General features: G+C 41.4%; 1 protein-coding gene across 1 annotated transcript in view; it reads right to left on the bottom strand.

Moving 5' to 3' along the window:
* The window catches only part of TRIQK (triple QxxK/R motif containing), an 81,734-nt gene that overhangs the window by 57,103 nt on the left and 11,077 nt on the right, over positions 1-13,554 (bottom strand). Inside the window, exon 2 of the mRNA XM_084619111.1 lies at positions 3,349-3,429. Coding sequence (XP_084475237.1) covers positions 3,349-3,409 — 61 coding nt within the window. The 5' untranslated portion in view covers positions 3,410-3,429. The remainder of the gene's footprint in view (positions 1-3,348; positions 3,430-13,554) is intronic.

Genomic DNA, 13,554 nt, shown 5'->3' with positions numbered 1-13,554 from the left:
CTACACCACTGCATAAGCGCAGAATTTAATGTCCCCCGCAGATTTTACTCTTTCCCCACAGACCCCAGACAGCGGTCTCGAGCGGGCACATCTTGTTTGGGTGTCGGGAGCACCTGGCGAAGACATAAATCACCATCTGAGGGGGTGGAGTGTGACTAGGTAAGGGCGGGGATGGGGATGCCCCGGCCAGCGGCTCCTATCATGTGTCGGGCTCCAGCTGCTAGTTCTGGCTGGGCTGGTCTGCAGGACTTCCTCTTCCCCTGCACAGGCTAGGGCTGGGTCAGATCCACCCCCAGGAACCTCCCCTGGCTGCAAGAAGCTCCACACCCCCACAACCAGACCTCCCACCCATGAGGCCCACCCCCTGCATCCAGACTCCTTGCACCCAGACTCCCCCACCAAAGTCCCCCACCTCTGTACCTGGACCACGCCTCCGAGCCCCCTGCACCCACACCCCCTGTGATGCTCTGTACCTCTGGGGAACCCCCAGCACACCCATGTTCATCCTTGTAAAATGATTGTGTGGAATCTAATGCAAAGTTTGTCGTGTCGGGTGTCTTCGGAAGGCTCATGATGCAGTTATGAGGCTGAAAATGTATCCTTATGGCTTAAAATAAGCCCAAGCAAAAACTCTCCAAGAGCAGAGAGGCAGTTCACACCTCATCAGGGCAGGTATGGGACAAACCTAGCCCAGCCTCACAGGAACAAAGGACACTGGCCTAGACAGCAACAAAAGGATCTGTTGGACTCTCGAGTGAGTCACCCCCCTTCCTTTGGCCAGTTTGGGACTGCGATGAGGTAATGCTCACCTGAATCTGAAGGGGAAGTCGGGGGGCAAAGCTAAGAGGGAAGAAAGAACATGATAAAAGAGAGAGACATTTGCCATGCTCTTCCGCTTTCTTCCACCTATATCTATAGTCACCACACCAAGCAACTGAAGCGCTGATCGAAGGGGAGAGCCTGGCTAAAGAGCAACCAGCCAGCCTGTGGTGAGAAGCATCTAAGTTTGAAAGAGCACTGAAGTGTTAAGATCTGCTTAGAATGTGTTTTGCTTTTATTTCATTTGACCAAATCTGACTTATGCTTTGACTTATAATCACTTAAAAATCTATCTTTCATAGTTAATAAATGTGCTTGTTTATTCTTCCTGAAACACTGCATTTGGTTTGAAGCGTTTCAGAGGCTCCCATAGGGATAACAAGCCTGGTACATATCAATTTGTTAAACTGACAAACTCATATAAGCTTGCAGCATCCAACGGGCATAACTGGACACTGCAAGACAGAGGTTCCTAGGGTTGTGTCTGGGACCGGAGATATTGGCTAGTGTCTGGGAACAGAGATATTGGCTATTGGGGGTTCTCACAGCTGAGCAGGGTAAAGCTGACTCCCAGAGTCGAGGATTGGCGTGACCAAGCAGATCACCGGTCAGGATAACACCAGAGGGGAACGTCACACCCCCCACCCCAGTGAGCCCCAATATTTTTATATGATCACATACAATCTTTCCTGCAGATTTAAATGGCAGCTGTGGTTGCTCAGCAACTGCAAAATAAGGCCATTTACTTAAATGACTAACTATGGATAAAATGTACTTAACGTTAGGCAACCACTTTTGAAAATGTGGGTCTGTCTCTTATTATATAATATTTCAGAAGTAGAGAATTTTTAAGAGTGGATACAAATGGTAAGCACCTAAATTCATATTTAGGGAACCAGTTATATGGGGGGGAGGTGTAATCTGCATATTTTCTACCTCTACATAGGAAATGAGTCATAACAAAAGAAAGTTAAGGGAAAATATTATATTTACTGTTTTTATTTTAAAGTGTTCAGTAATTATTGATTGAATTTGGTAATATCATATAAAGTCTTACACCACCCAATATATATTAAAAAATAGCTCTGGACCACCACATTTAACTTTAAATTTGCCAGGCATATATATTCATATAGAGATGGAATAAGACAAAGCTTCATCTGTTAAGGAGTATCATCTAACTATTTCTTTTTAATATTTTACTGACATCTGCAAGCATAAAATATGTTTGTGATGTGTTTGGGCCCTTTGGGGCGTCATCTGATGTGGTGGGATGCCACTGAGTCACCCATTCTGCCAACCTGGGTTCCCTTAACCTGGCCTTGCTGGGTTAGGCTCACAAGCCTCTTCCAGCTGACCACACAGGCAGGACCACACCCAGCTGCACAGAGAGACAGAGATCAGCTCTGGAAAGATTCAGCCTTAGGGGCTTGCCCCAACACTCTGATGCCCACTCCTTTTAAGGGGTACATACCCAAAGGTTTTATGAAATTTGCCCCCTCCCTCAATGTGGACGGAGATATGCACAACTTCTTGCCCCCCCACCCCCGCAGTTAGAAATTACATAAACTGGGTTATATTATAAAGAATAAATAAGTTTAACTATAAAAGGTGAATTTTAAGTGAATATAAGATATAAACAGACAGAACAAAGCAGATTACTGACCAAATAAAGCAAAATAGGCAAGCTAAGCTCAATATATTAAAAAAACAGGTTACCAAATGTAAATTCTCACTCTAAATGTTGTTATTTTAGGCAGGTTGCAAAGTTTCTGTGGTTCAGAGTTCAGAGTTATATTCCTTTTCAGACTGGACCCCTGCCTCAGTCTGGATTCCCCCTCCACGCCTTCACTTCAGGTGGCTTTAGCAGTCTTTCTTCTTGGGCAGACAGACCATGGAGAGGAGACAATACCTTCCTCCTCACCCTTAAATAGGATTTACATATGGCGGGAATCCTTTGTTTCCCAAACTTGACCCCCCCCTTTCCCTTCCAGTGGAAAGTTACAAGAAGTCCTAGGTAATGTTTAGTATCAGGTGACAAGACCACCTGACTCTGTAGTATCACAGCGTCCAGGAGTCAGTGGCAGCATGGAGTGTCTGCAAGAAGGCCAAGCCTTTTTATAGTCCATTGTCCTCGTTGATGGGTCATCAATTCTGGCTGGCTTTTCCACAGTTGTACCTGAAGTGCTAGCAGTGGGCATCAACCAACATGGCATAGTTGAAATACAGATACATAGTCAATATTCCTAATTTCAGATACAGACATACAAATTGGATAATCACATCCATTAAATTATAGCCTTTCCAATGATATCTTACAAAACCATCTTGCATAAAGTACATCTCAGTTATGTCATATTCATATCACAAGCATATTTTCATAAAGAATATGGAGTGAAACATCACAATGTTGTTTTCTTTTAAAATCATGCATTTTTTCTTCTGTCTAAAGTCTTTGCTGAATGAGCTGGCCCTTAACACTGTATACAGGATGCATCCCAAAAGGAGACATTAATCTGTATTTCTTACCTATTTGTTTCCTGTATTGCTCAACAGGAGTTCTTGTGGCAGAGGCATCCTTTCTACCCATCCTTTTTGAGTCCAAAACCACTAAGTAAGGAAGGGGGGGAAAAAATCACATTTTAAAATAATGAATTATCTAAACAAACCAATGAATTTTATGCATATCACAGAAAGTCTTTAATGAGTAAAATAGTTATCTAAATTCCATACAAAAGGAATAAATCTATACATGGTAGAAATGGTTACTAACCCTTCTGTACCTGTTTTTCTTTGAGATGTGTTGCACACGTCCACTCTGCTGTATGTGTATGTGTACCCCACCCCAATGCACAGTTGTCAGAATTTTCCCCTTAGCAGTACCCATTGGGGCAGCACGATCACCCTCTGCTGCTTCGTGCAGGCATAAAGCGCGGAGCCACCACTGACCCCCCTCAGCTTCTTCCTATCAGAAAGACTCCAATGGAGAGGGGAAGAAGGGCAGGTCGTGGAATGGACATGTGCTACACATCTTGAAGAACAACAGTTATGGAAAAGTTAGTAATCATTTCTTCTTCTTCAAGTGATATCACAGATGACTCAAAAGCAATCCAATCTGGTGGTGGCTCAGAGCCTATTTGAACAGAGACTGCAGGACAACTTGTCCAAACTTAGCAATGTCTCTAGACTATCAAGACATAGCACAGTGAGAGGCAAACATATGCCATGATGACCAGGTTGTCACTTTGCAAATGTCTAATATGGGAACATGGGCCAGACAGGCCGCAGAAGCTATTTGGGATCTAGTCAACTGACCCAAAACTCTATCCAGAAGCTTCACATTCACCATCTGGTAACATACATAGATATCCAAAATGTGATCCTTTGGGTAGATACAGGACAGACCTTCATTCTGTCCACACATGCTGTGAACAGTTGTGTCAAAGATCCAAAAGGTTTAGTCCATTCTAGATTTAAAAAAAAACTAAAGCTTTTCTAATATTTAGAGTATGAAGCCTCTCCTCACCTTTATAATCATGAGGCTTTGGAAAGAAGGTTGGTAAGAAGACTGCTTGGTTAATCTGAAAACTAGAAACCACCCTGAGAAGAAACCTTGGGTGGAGACGAATGCAAACTTTGTCTATATAGAAAATTGTATATGGAGGACCTAATACCAATGCCCTCAATTCCCCCAGCTGACATAATAGCCACTAAAAATGCCACCTTTATAGAAAGGTGCAACAGGGAGCAGGTCGCTAGAGGTTCAAAGGGGGTGACCCATCAGTTTTTCTAAGACTAGATTCAAGCTCCGTGGGGGAACAGGATTTTGCACCTGTGAAAACAGTCTATCCAGGCCCTTTAAAAATCTTACAGACATAAGGCTGAAAAAAGAGAATGGTTTTCAACAAGTGGGTGGAAGGTTAAGATAGCCACTAAATGCACTCTGATTGAACTAATCGCCAATGTTTAGTGTTTTAGGAACAGAAGATTGTTTCTGTTCAGCACATACAGGACTAAGACCAGGGAAGTTCTCTTCACTCTGACCCAGACAGAGAACTTCTTCCATTTAGCCAAATAAGTACTCCTAGTTGATGGTTTTCTACTATTTAGCAGCACTTCCTGAACAACCCTAGAACATGACTTTTCTGCAGACATTAGCCACAAAGCCTCCGAGTCATCAGGAGAAGGATCTGCAGATTGGGATGGAGGAGGTGACCCTGATTCTGTGAAATCAAGTTCATGTATAGTAGGAATGACAATGGGGGACTGATAGGTTTACTAGCTCCAAAAACCAGTGCTGACAGGGCCATCCCTCAGCATAAGATGAGCCTTGTTCTGCTTAACTTTGCACAGAACTTTGGGCAGGAGAGGAATGGGAAGAAAAGCATACAGGAGCTCATCTGACCATGGCAGTAGAACACATCAGTCAACAAACCTGGACTGTAGCCCACTGTGGAGCAAAACTGGTGTCTTTTGGTGTCTTTTGTTGCAAACTGATCCACTTGGGGAGTTCCCCAGAGCTGGAAAATGGACCTTGCTACATCTGAATGAAGAGGCCATTTGCAGTGGTTGATGAACAGCCTGCTTAGGCAATCTGCCAATGTACTGTGGATCCCTGGAAGGTAAGCTGCTTTCAGGATTATGAAATTGGCAATGCAGAAGGCCCACAGTAGAACTGCTAAAATGACACAGCAGTGAAGACCAGGCTCCTCTTGGTTTTGTTTTTTTTATAAAACATGGCCACTGTATCATTGGTCATAACCAACAAACCCCTTCCTTTGATTTGTGGAAGAAATGCCATGCAAGCTAACCAGATAGCTTGCAACTCCCTGACATTTATATGCAGACTGAGATCTTGGGAAGACCAGAGATCTTGTGACTGTAGCAGACCCAAATGAGTCCCACCCCTCCTCAACTAGTAAGCTGGTCCGAGGCATCCATGACTAAGATGAGAGATTGTTGAGGCCAGGCAAAGGGAACTCCCTTGAAAACGTTAGCAAGACCTATCCACCAATCTAGGGAGGATAAGACTCAATTTGGAATGTGAACTATCATGTCCATGATGCTTCCTCAATGAAATACACTTTGCACATCCAGCCCCATAGCTCTCTCAAACGTAGCTTCAACAAAACTGTTTTTTGAACCTGAGACAGGATGGACTTCTTCATGTTCATCAGCAAGCCAAGCTCATCTAACATGGGCCGAAAAATGTCTCGCTTTATAAATCAACATGGCTTTATGAGAGGTCCCTGAAAAGGGACAGGGAAGGTATTACTGCGCTTCCACCATGTTAAAAACCTACCAATCTGTTGTGAAGGGGGTGCTGCCGAGATCATTTGCTGCTTTCCCCTTGATGGTACCATTTTGAACAGAACACTAACTGCTGCATCCCATGTTCCCAGATGGTGCAGAGGTGAAGGAATGAGTGTTGGTACCTTGGGCACCACGCGACGCTCTTGTACAGTCATTCAAAGAAGAACAACGAAATACTGGAACTAATCATCTGTATTACAAACACTATAAGATGAATTCTAAAAGTACACTTTTTCTATAATTTGGTTTATTAATATTATAGAACTCATTAGTTTGAACAACAAAATAAACGTAGTTTAAGAATTTGAAACAAAACAAGCTGCCATCCAATATGAACCTTGGTATAGTTGAAATCACTTTTAGTATAACTATTTTTCTTTGATAAATCACTGACTGAACTTAAAGTCTGCTATTATTCAGATTTCTACTATGCCCATCCCCACAGAATCTGGGTGCCCAAGAATATGAGCTAGTAAGAGAGAACGCAATGTGCGGGCTCATACAGATATAGGGCCAGACTGTGCTTGTGAGATCCACATGAAGAGGCCTCCCATGCACTTACCTCCCCCATCCAAAGTAGAAGGGGGAGTCTGCTTGCCTTCACAGCAGCAGTGCCCCATTCTCCTGCCACCCAGGGAAGCCTGTCCATAGTTCTAGACATCGCCAAGTGAGGAAAGGGTAGATAGTAGGTGGAGCCACTTTGATTGTCCTCCAACCTCACCTAGCAGCAAAACCAGAGGAGAATAAATACTGTCAGAGCCTGTATTAACTTTCCTCTATTTCTTATATTAACCCTCCTTGCTCTTAAAGGGGAGTCTCAAGAACAGTAACTGGGGAGCCTCGACAGTGCCATGCTGTCAGAGAGCCACAGGGCAGCACCAGGGGACGCAGAGCTGCTGCAGAAATGCAGGGACTCCACATGGATGGCCCCCTATCCCAGGATGATACCCAAGATCCATGCACATGTTTGGGGATCAGCAAGAAGTGTGGGTCTGACTCATTTTCTTCCACTGTAGGGAATAAACAGATGAATTCAGAGAAAATTCTGAAAAGGGAACGGCATGGATTTTACTGGATTGCAGCTCAGTCCAGAACTGAGGTACCTTAGTCCTCACACTTGCTATTCCAATTCCAGGTTTCTCTTGACCAGAGATGACAAATTAGATTATATTATACATGTGTAGTAATTGGGATTGTACAAATGGGGACTACAAATTTACAACCTAACTCAGGTCTCCAGAGTCTAAATCCACTATCTCTCTATTAACATTATTTTTAAAACCTTCAGAGTAATACATCAAAACGTACAGATGTTCTAAAATTAAAACAGCAAGGATGAAATTCACCCATCACCTTCCAAAATCTAACTAATCAACCTTTTGTATAGAGAACTCCAAATAGACTAGAGCAGTTTGGAATCTACCTCACAACTTGCAGGCAGGCTAGGGACCTGCACACAGTCCCTCTGAGGCTGCTATTCCCACTAATAATCACAGCTTCTTCACACTTTGGTATCACTTTTCTCTACTAGATCCACACAATCATGGTTCCAATAACCAAACACACCAGCTGAGTGTTATATAAGAGGTACTAAGATGCTGTATACAGCTGCTCCCTCTGTATGTTTCTCTCCCCGCCAAGTAACAACACCTGGTTTACCTGGTGCAGTGGGATGCTGGAAATGGATTAATTTTACCCTCTATTCCAATCACCAAAATCTGGCTTTAAATCCATGTGCAAAAAATACATATTAAACCACCAAGACAAGTTTGTCAAATGAGCTATTGTCAATGGCATAACTGTTTTCAAGCCAGGTTCAAAGCACAGTACCAGGAATTATCCCCAGGGCTTATTCATGCATCAAACAATGTAGCAGTTATTTTCACTGTTTGTCCATTTGATCATTTAGGGCCCAATTCTGCTTTTTGCTGACAGTACTGGCCAGAAATCAGCACCCATTATATCAGTGCAAATACACAGTAACTCCATTAACATTAATGGAAGATTTTCATACACTAAGTACATTTAACTCAGTAAATAACCCACATTTAGGTATCTATAGCATATACTAAGCTGAATGAAACTAAAGAAAAAGGATTGCATTTGGTTTTTTTCAGTCCCTCGCCCCCATTGCCCATAAAATCATAACCCAGCTGGGAAGAATGGCAACTGATTCCTACATAATGCTTACACCATGGTAACGGTAATGGAAAATAAAGTTAATATTTCAACTAATAAAGTAGATAATACAAAATTTTATACAGCAAAATCTAGTTTTTTGCTTATTTTATTCCACTGTTAGAAACAACGTTTGACTTGCCTTTTGCACTTTCAATAGCCTAGGAATGTTTTGTAACAAAATGTTAGCTGTGAAAGATGCTTGCAGTTTTAGTACTGTACTGCCAATAAAATACAAGAGTGCAGAAAAATTATTTCCCATTAGTTAAAATATATATTTGGCCTACTTAATATGAGCCACAGAGACATTCCTGTTCATCTGTGTGGTTCAAACTGTCACTGACTCAGGCATCTAGAACCTCTAAAATGCTGTGACTTTTCTTTGTTCTTCAAAGCCATGCAGTAATCATCATTCATTTCTACTGCTTTGATGGTTAGATAGCAAACTCCCGAGAAATCCATAGAGACATTAGCACATACAGCCGCAATGTCTAATAAGACAGCTATTTGCATAAAAGATCAGCCACAATTTAAAATGTGTTATGATAAACGTGGAAGGGGAATAACAGATCTATATTAGCATGTACGAAACCAAGATTGTTTTCACAATTTAATTCCTTGGGAGCTGTGGCTCATCACCTTCCCTTGTAAAGAATTCTGCATTCCCTGAGGAAGTAGCTTGCTATGAGCCAGAGTTAAGCTAAAATATGGATTAATAAGAGATAATATTTATTATTTATGAATCTTGCTGCAGGAATGGTTTCAAACGTAACCATCAGATCAGATTTCTAAAAAGAAAAGATCTGGAACCTTTCTGACTCATGAAATACTTTGAAGCGAAATTGTCACCCCTGTTTAAAACAGAAATTTTTCACACATAAATATATCTACTATTTCCCAAAATAATTCACACCATTTAACAAAGTATGGGCTCAGTCCTGCTTTCACTGTACTCAATAGCAAAATTTCATTAATGTCAGTTGGTGCAGGATCGAGCCCCCTTTCTTGTGTTTTTTTATTTAACCTGAATTCTACACAATCATAAAGTGCTGTACAAACTCTAAACTCTGTGCAGGTTCCTGGAATTTTAATGACTATATACCATTTAAAAACCATCTAAAGGAGTTTGTCACTGTTCTTTTAGATATTGCTAAAAAAACTTAAGGAGTAGTTTCAGATCATTAGAAATCAATGTGAGCTTTCTCCCAGCTCTCAGCTTCTACAAAAATGCTTTTTAAAAAAAAATCATGTACAAGTGATTTGAATGATATTTTGTTTTTTAGTTTGTTTTCAGGTTTTTAAAGGGGAATTTTTTCTTTGATCTTTTTTTCCCTTCTCTTTCCTTGCACCACAAGAGGAGTTCTTTATCTTTTTCTCTCCTGTTCTATCACATCTTGATCACTATCCGAGATGAAGAAGTTGCCGATATCACACTCCATTGTCAATAATATATTTCTGATTTTGACAATTAATGAGAGCTATAGACAAAGAACTGTTTGAATGTCCATTCAAGATCTGACTATGAGAGAATTTAACTCACTACTGTTGAAATTCACTTCTGTTTTACTGTTCATGGGAATTTCAAAGAATATTATTCTGGCCATCTAAGGGATCATACAGTCCCTTTCATTAATGGAATAGAAACATATTGTGAATGACTAAAAAAAATTAATAAAAAATAAATATAGGGACTATAAAGCACATGGCACTGTGCTTTGTACATTTATGATGCTATATAAATGATTAATAACAATAATAAAATCTTAAGTAGGTTCCACTGTACATACCAAGAGCTGCATGAATGCAAAATTCCATGAAAATGAGACTTGGTGTTGAATAATGTGTTTTGATTCTTCAACTATAAAAGTTTTTTAAATATTAGTATATAGTATTTTTGAACATTAAATATAATTAAAGTTTGGAATGTAATTATTAATTTGACAGAAGAGAAATTAAGAATTTGTGACTGAAAGGACTCCCTGCAGAATGCTAATGTTATGGGCCAAATTTTCAGACACTAGCATCTAAGTCTAATTTACACATGCATCAATATGGATATACTCATAATGAGTACCAAATATCTATACATGTAGCTATCCATCTGCATGTACTACAAATGGATGCCACAAACAGGCAAACACACTTTTTTTATTTATGCAATGTAGGCCTATGTTTTCAAACTATAAAGGCAGCTGAGTCTTAACTCAGTCTATAACTCCGAGTTTGATTTAAAAATCTATAGAAGTCAATAGAAAGAGTTCCACTGACTTCAATGGACTTTAAATAGGTCTTTTGTCAATAAGTTGCATAGTCAGTTGAATAAACACAGTTTTTTAATAGAGTTAAATTAGCCAAAGGAGGGAGACCATAATCATCCATAAGTGCAGTGGGAAAACATTGCTAGTGACAAAAAAATCTAATACATTAAATAAGGACAACAGAACGAAGTGCTAAAACAAACCTCATGGCCAACTAGAAGTCACAGCTGCCGTCACTATGGTGCATGATAACTCAGAACTTCCTGGCAGCAACAGAACTAGAACTCATATCCTATTGCTTTCAGACAGACACCTACCACTTTAGGCAAAGGAGAAACTCTATTATCTGTTAGTAATATTGTGCCTATGGCACACAATAGAGCAATTCTGATTTTACCTAATAGGAATGGCAAAAATACACAGCACCCTAACTCAATGTTCTATATTCCTTAGTTCATTTCAAAATCCACAACAAATGAAAAACAAATTAAGTATCTTCTTCAAAAAGAGTTTAAAATATTTTATTAGACACCGAATACTAAAGATAAGGATTAAAAATATAACGATTGATTTTGATCATGTGAGAAAAAATATTATTTTAATTAAAATACAATTCTGATAGGATTTAAATCAAGATGTTCACATCAGTCAAATTTGATAAAAAAGGGGACATCTGTACAAAAATAAATGGCTTGTTTCCACTCTCACTCAAGTCGTTGCTCCAGGGGGAATTCTGCGCCACTGTGCTTATTCAGAATTCATGTCCCCCACAGAAAAATTACTGCTGATGGAGAAGGAAAGGAAAACTGCAAGAGCAGTCACATGACCCTCCCCAGCCACACAGGCACATCCTTTCATGCACCTGGAGCAGCCAGCAGAGAGATAAATCACCGTGGAAAGAGGGGCTGGGGATGCCCCAGCTGGTAGCTCTTACCCGGGCTCAGTTGCTAGTCACAGCTGGGATGGGGGTGGGGAAGGACAGGACTTCCTCATCCCCTGCAAGGAGCAGCCAGGGCCAGGTCAGACTCACTCCCAGAAATCTCCCCCAGCTACAGGAAGCTCTGCACACACACACCCTGCCGCTTCCTGCCCACATCGCTCCTCAGCCGCAGGGGGAGGGGTCACTGCACAGGGAACTGCTCCCCCGTCTGCCCAACCCCTGTGCATCTGGACCCTCCCCAGACCCACTGGCCAAGCCCCAACAACCTGCATGCAGCCCCCCACCCCACCTACCTGCTTCCCCCTGCATTCGGACCCCTGCCTCTCCACTCAGATAATCCCCCGCTGAGCCCTCGCAATTGAACCCCCAACTGGATGAGTCCCACCCCCCTGATGAGCCTCCCACACCTGGACCCTCACCCCACCGAGCCCCAACCAGCTGCACCTAGACCTCCACTCCATCAAGGCCCACTCTCCCAACACCCAAACCCTCCCTGCCAAGACCCATCCTCCCACACCTACACCTTCCCCCACCACTGGGCCCCAACAACCTTCACCTGGATCCCCCTGCAGAATCCCACCTGGATCCCCCTGCATTCCTCCTGAACCCAGAACCCCCACAGAGCCCCTGTGCATCCATTTAATAGCACCTGGGAGCTGCAACCCACAACAAGGCCTCATTAAGCTTTGGTTTTTCTGGAATCATAGAATCATAGAATATCAGGGTTGGAAGGGACCTCAGGAGGTCATCTAGTCCAACCCCCTGCTCAAAAGCAGGACCAATCCCCAATTAAATCATCCCAGCCAGGGCTTTGTCAAGCCTGACCTTAAAAACTTCTAAGGAAAGAGATTCCACCACCTCCCTAGGCAACGCATTCCAGTGTTTCACCACCCTCCTAGTGAAAAAGTTTTTCCTAATATCCAACCTAAATCTCCCCCACTGCAACTTGAGACCATTACTCCTTGTCCTGTCCTCTTCCACCACTGAGAATAGTCTAGAACCATCCTCTCTGGAACTACCTCTCAGGTAGTTGAAAGCAGCTATCAAATCCCCCCTCATTCTTCTCTTCTGCAGACTAAACAATCCCAGTTCCCTCAGCCTCTCCTCATAAGTCATGTGTTCCAGACCCCTAATCATTTGGAATATGGAATAATATGGAATTTACATATATTTTGATGTAAAGATGGACTTTCATCTGAACAAAATTTTAAGATTCAAGACTGTGAAAATATTAATGCCTTCACTAGAAAATATAACCCATTTTTAGGTGTGGGGAAATAGCTACTCATGGAGGAAGTCCATGTAGAAAGGACATATGTGTTTCATGAGTAATAGTATATTATATATCATATCTATCTACCTATTCATATGTGTGTGTGCGTGTGTGTGTATATGATGTTTTATTAATGTATTGATTGTAGCATATTAAAATGCCTTTTTCATAGTAATTCTTTAATATATCCAATAAAAATATGTTACTTACATGGCATTGGCATATAAGTAGTCATAGACTTTGGTTCCATGTGGAAGAGGGGAAGTCTACCTGGGTTTCTGTATCTCTTCTCACAAAGCCCCACAAAACATATGGACTCTGCAATCACACAAAGGAGGATTCTACCCCATCTCATTTATATGCATAAACATTTGAATTTGAGCTTACACGAATAAAGTTCCAGTGCTTGTTATTGTCAGACACATACCCCAGATCCAGCAAAGAACTTCAACATGTGTTTAATTTAAGCATGTCAGTAGTCCCGCTGGAGTTAGTAGCATTACCCAAGTTAAGTATGTATCTAAATGCTTTGCTGCATGTGGGCCTAAGTCTGATATAATAGAGAAAGCAACAGCAACATTTTTTCTCTTACTGGGCTCTCAGTATATGGTCTGCTGGGGCTCTCAGTACAAGCTGTCCTATATCTTAAAAATTCAGACTTCTGTTCAATGTAATATACTATATTCACTTAAAAATACTGAATGTCTGCAATCAAAAAAGACTCTCTACCCTTCTGACACTAAAAGAAGAAAACCCTCTCAGGTAAACATACT

The sequence above is a fragment of the Lepidochelys olivacea genome (assembly GCF_965140295.1).
Source record: "Lepidochelys olivacea isolate rLepOli2 genome assembly, chromosome: 2".
NCBI classification, from domain to species: Eukaryota; Metazoa; Chordata; order Testudines; family Cheloniidae; genus Lepidochelys; species Lepidochelys olivacea.
Note: the sequence above shows the minus strand (reverse complement) of the source record. Positions and strands in the feature narration are given on the sequence as shown.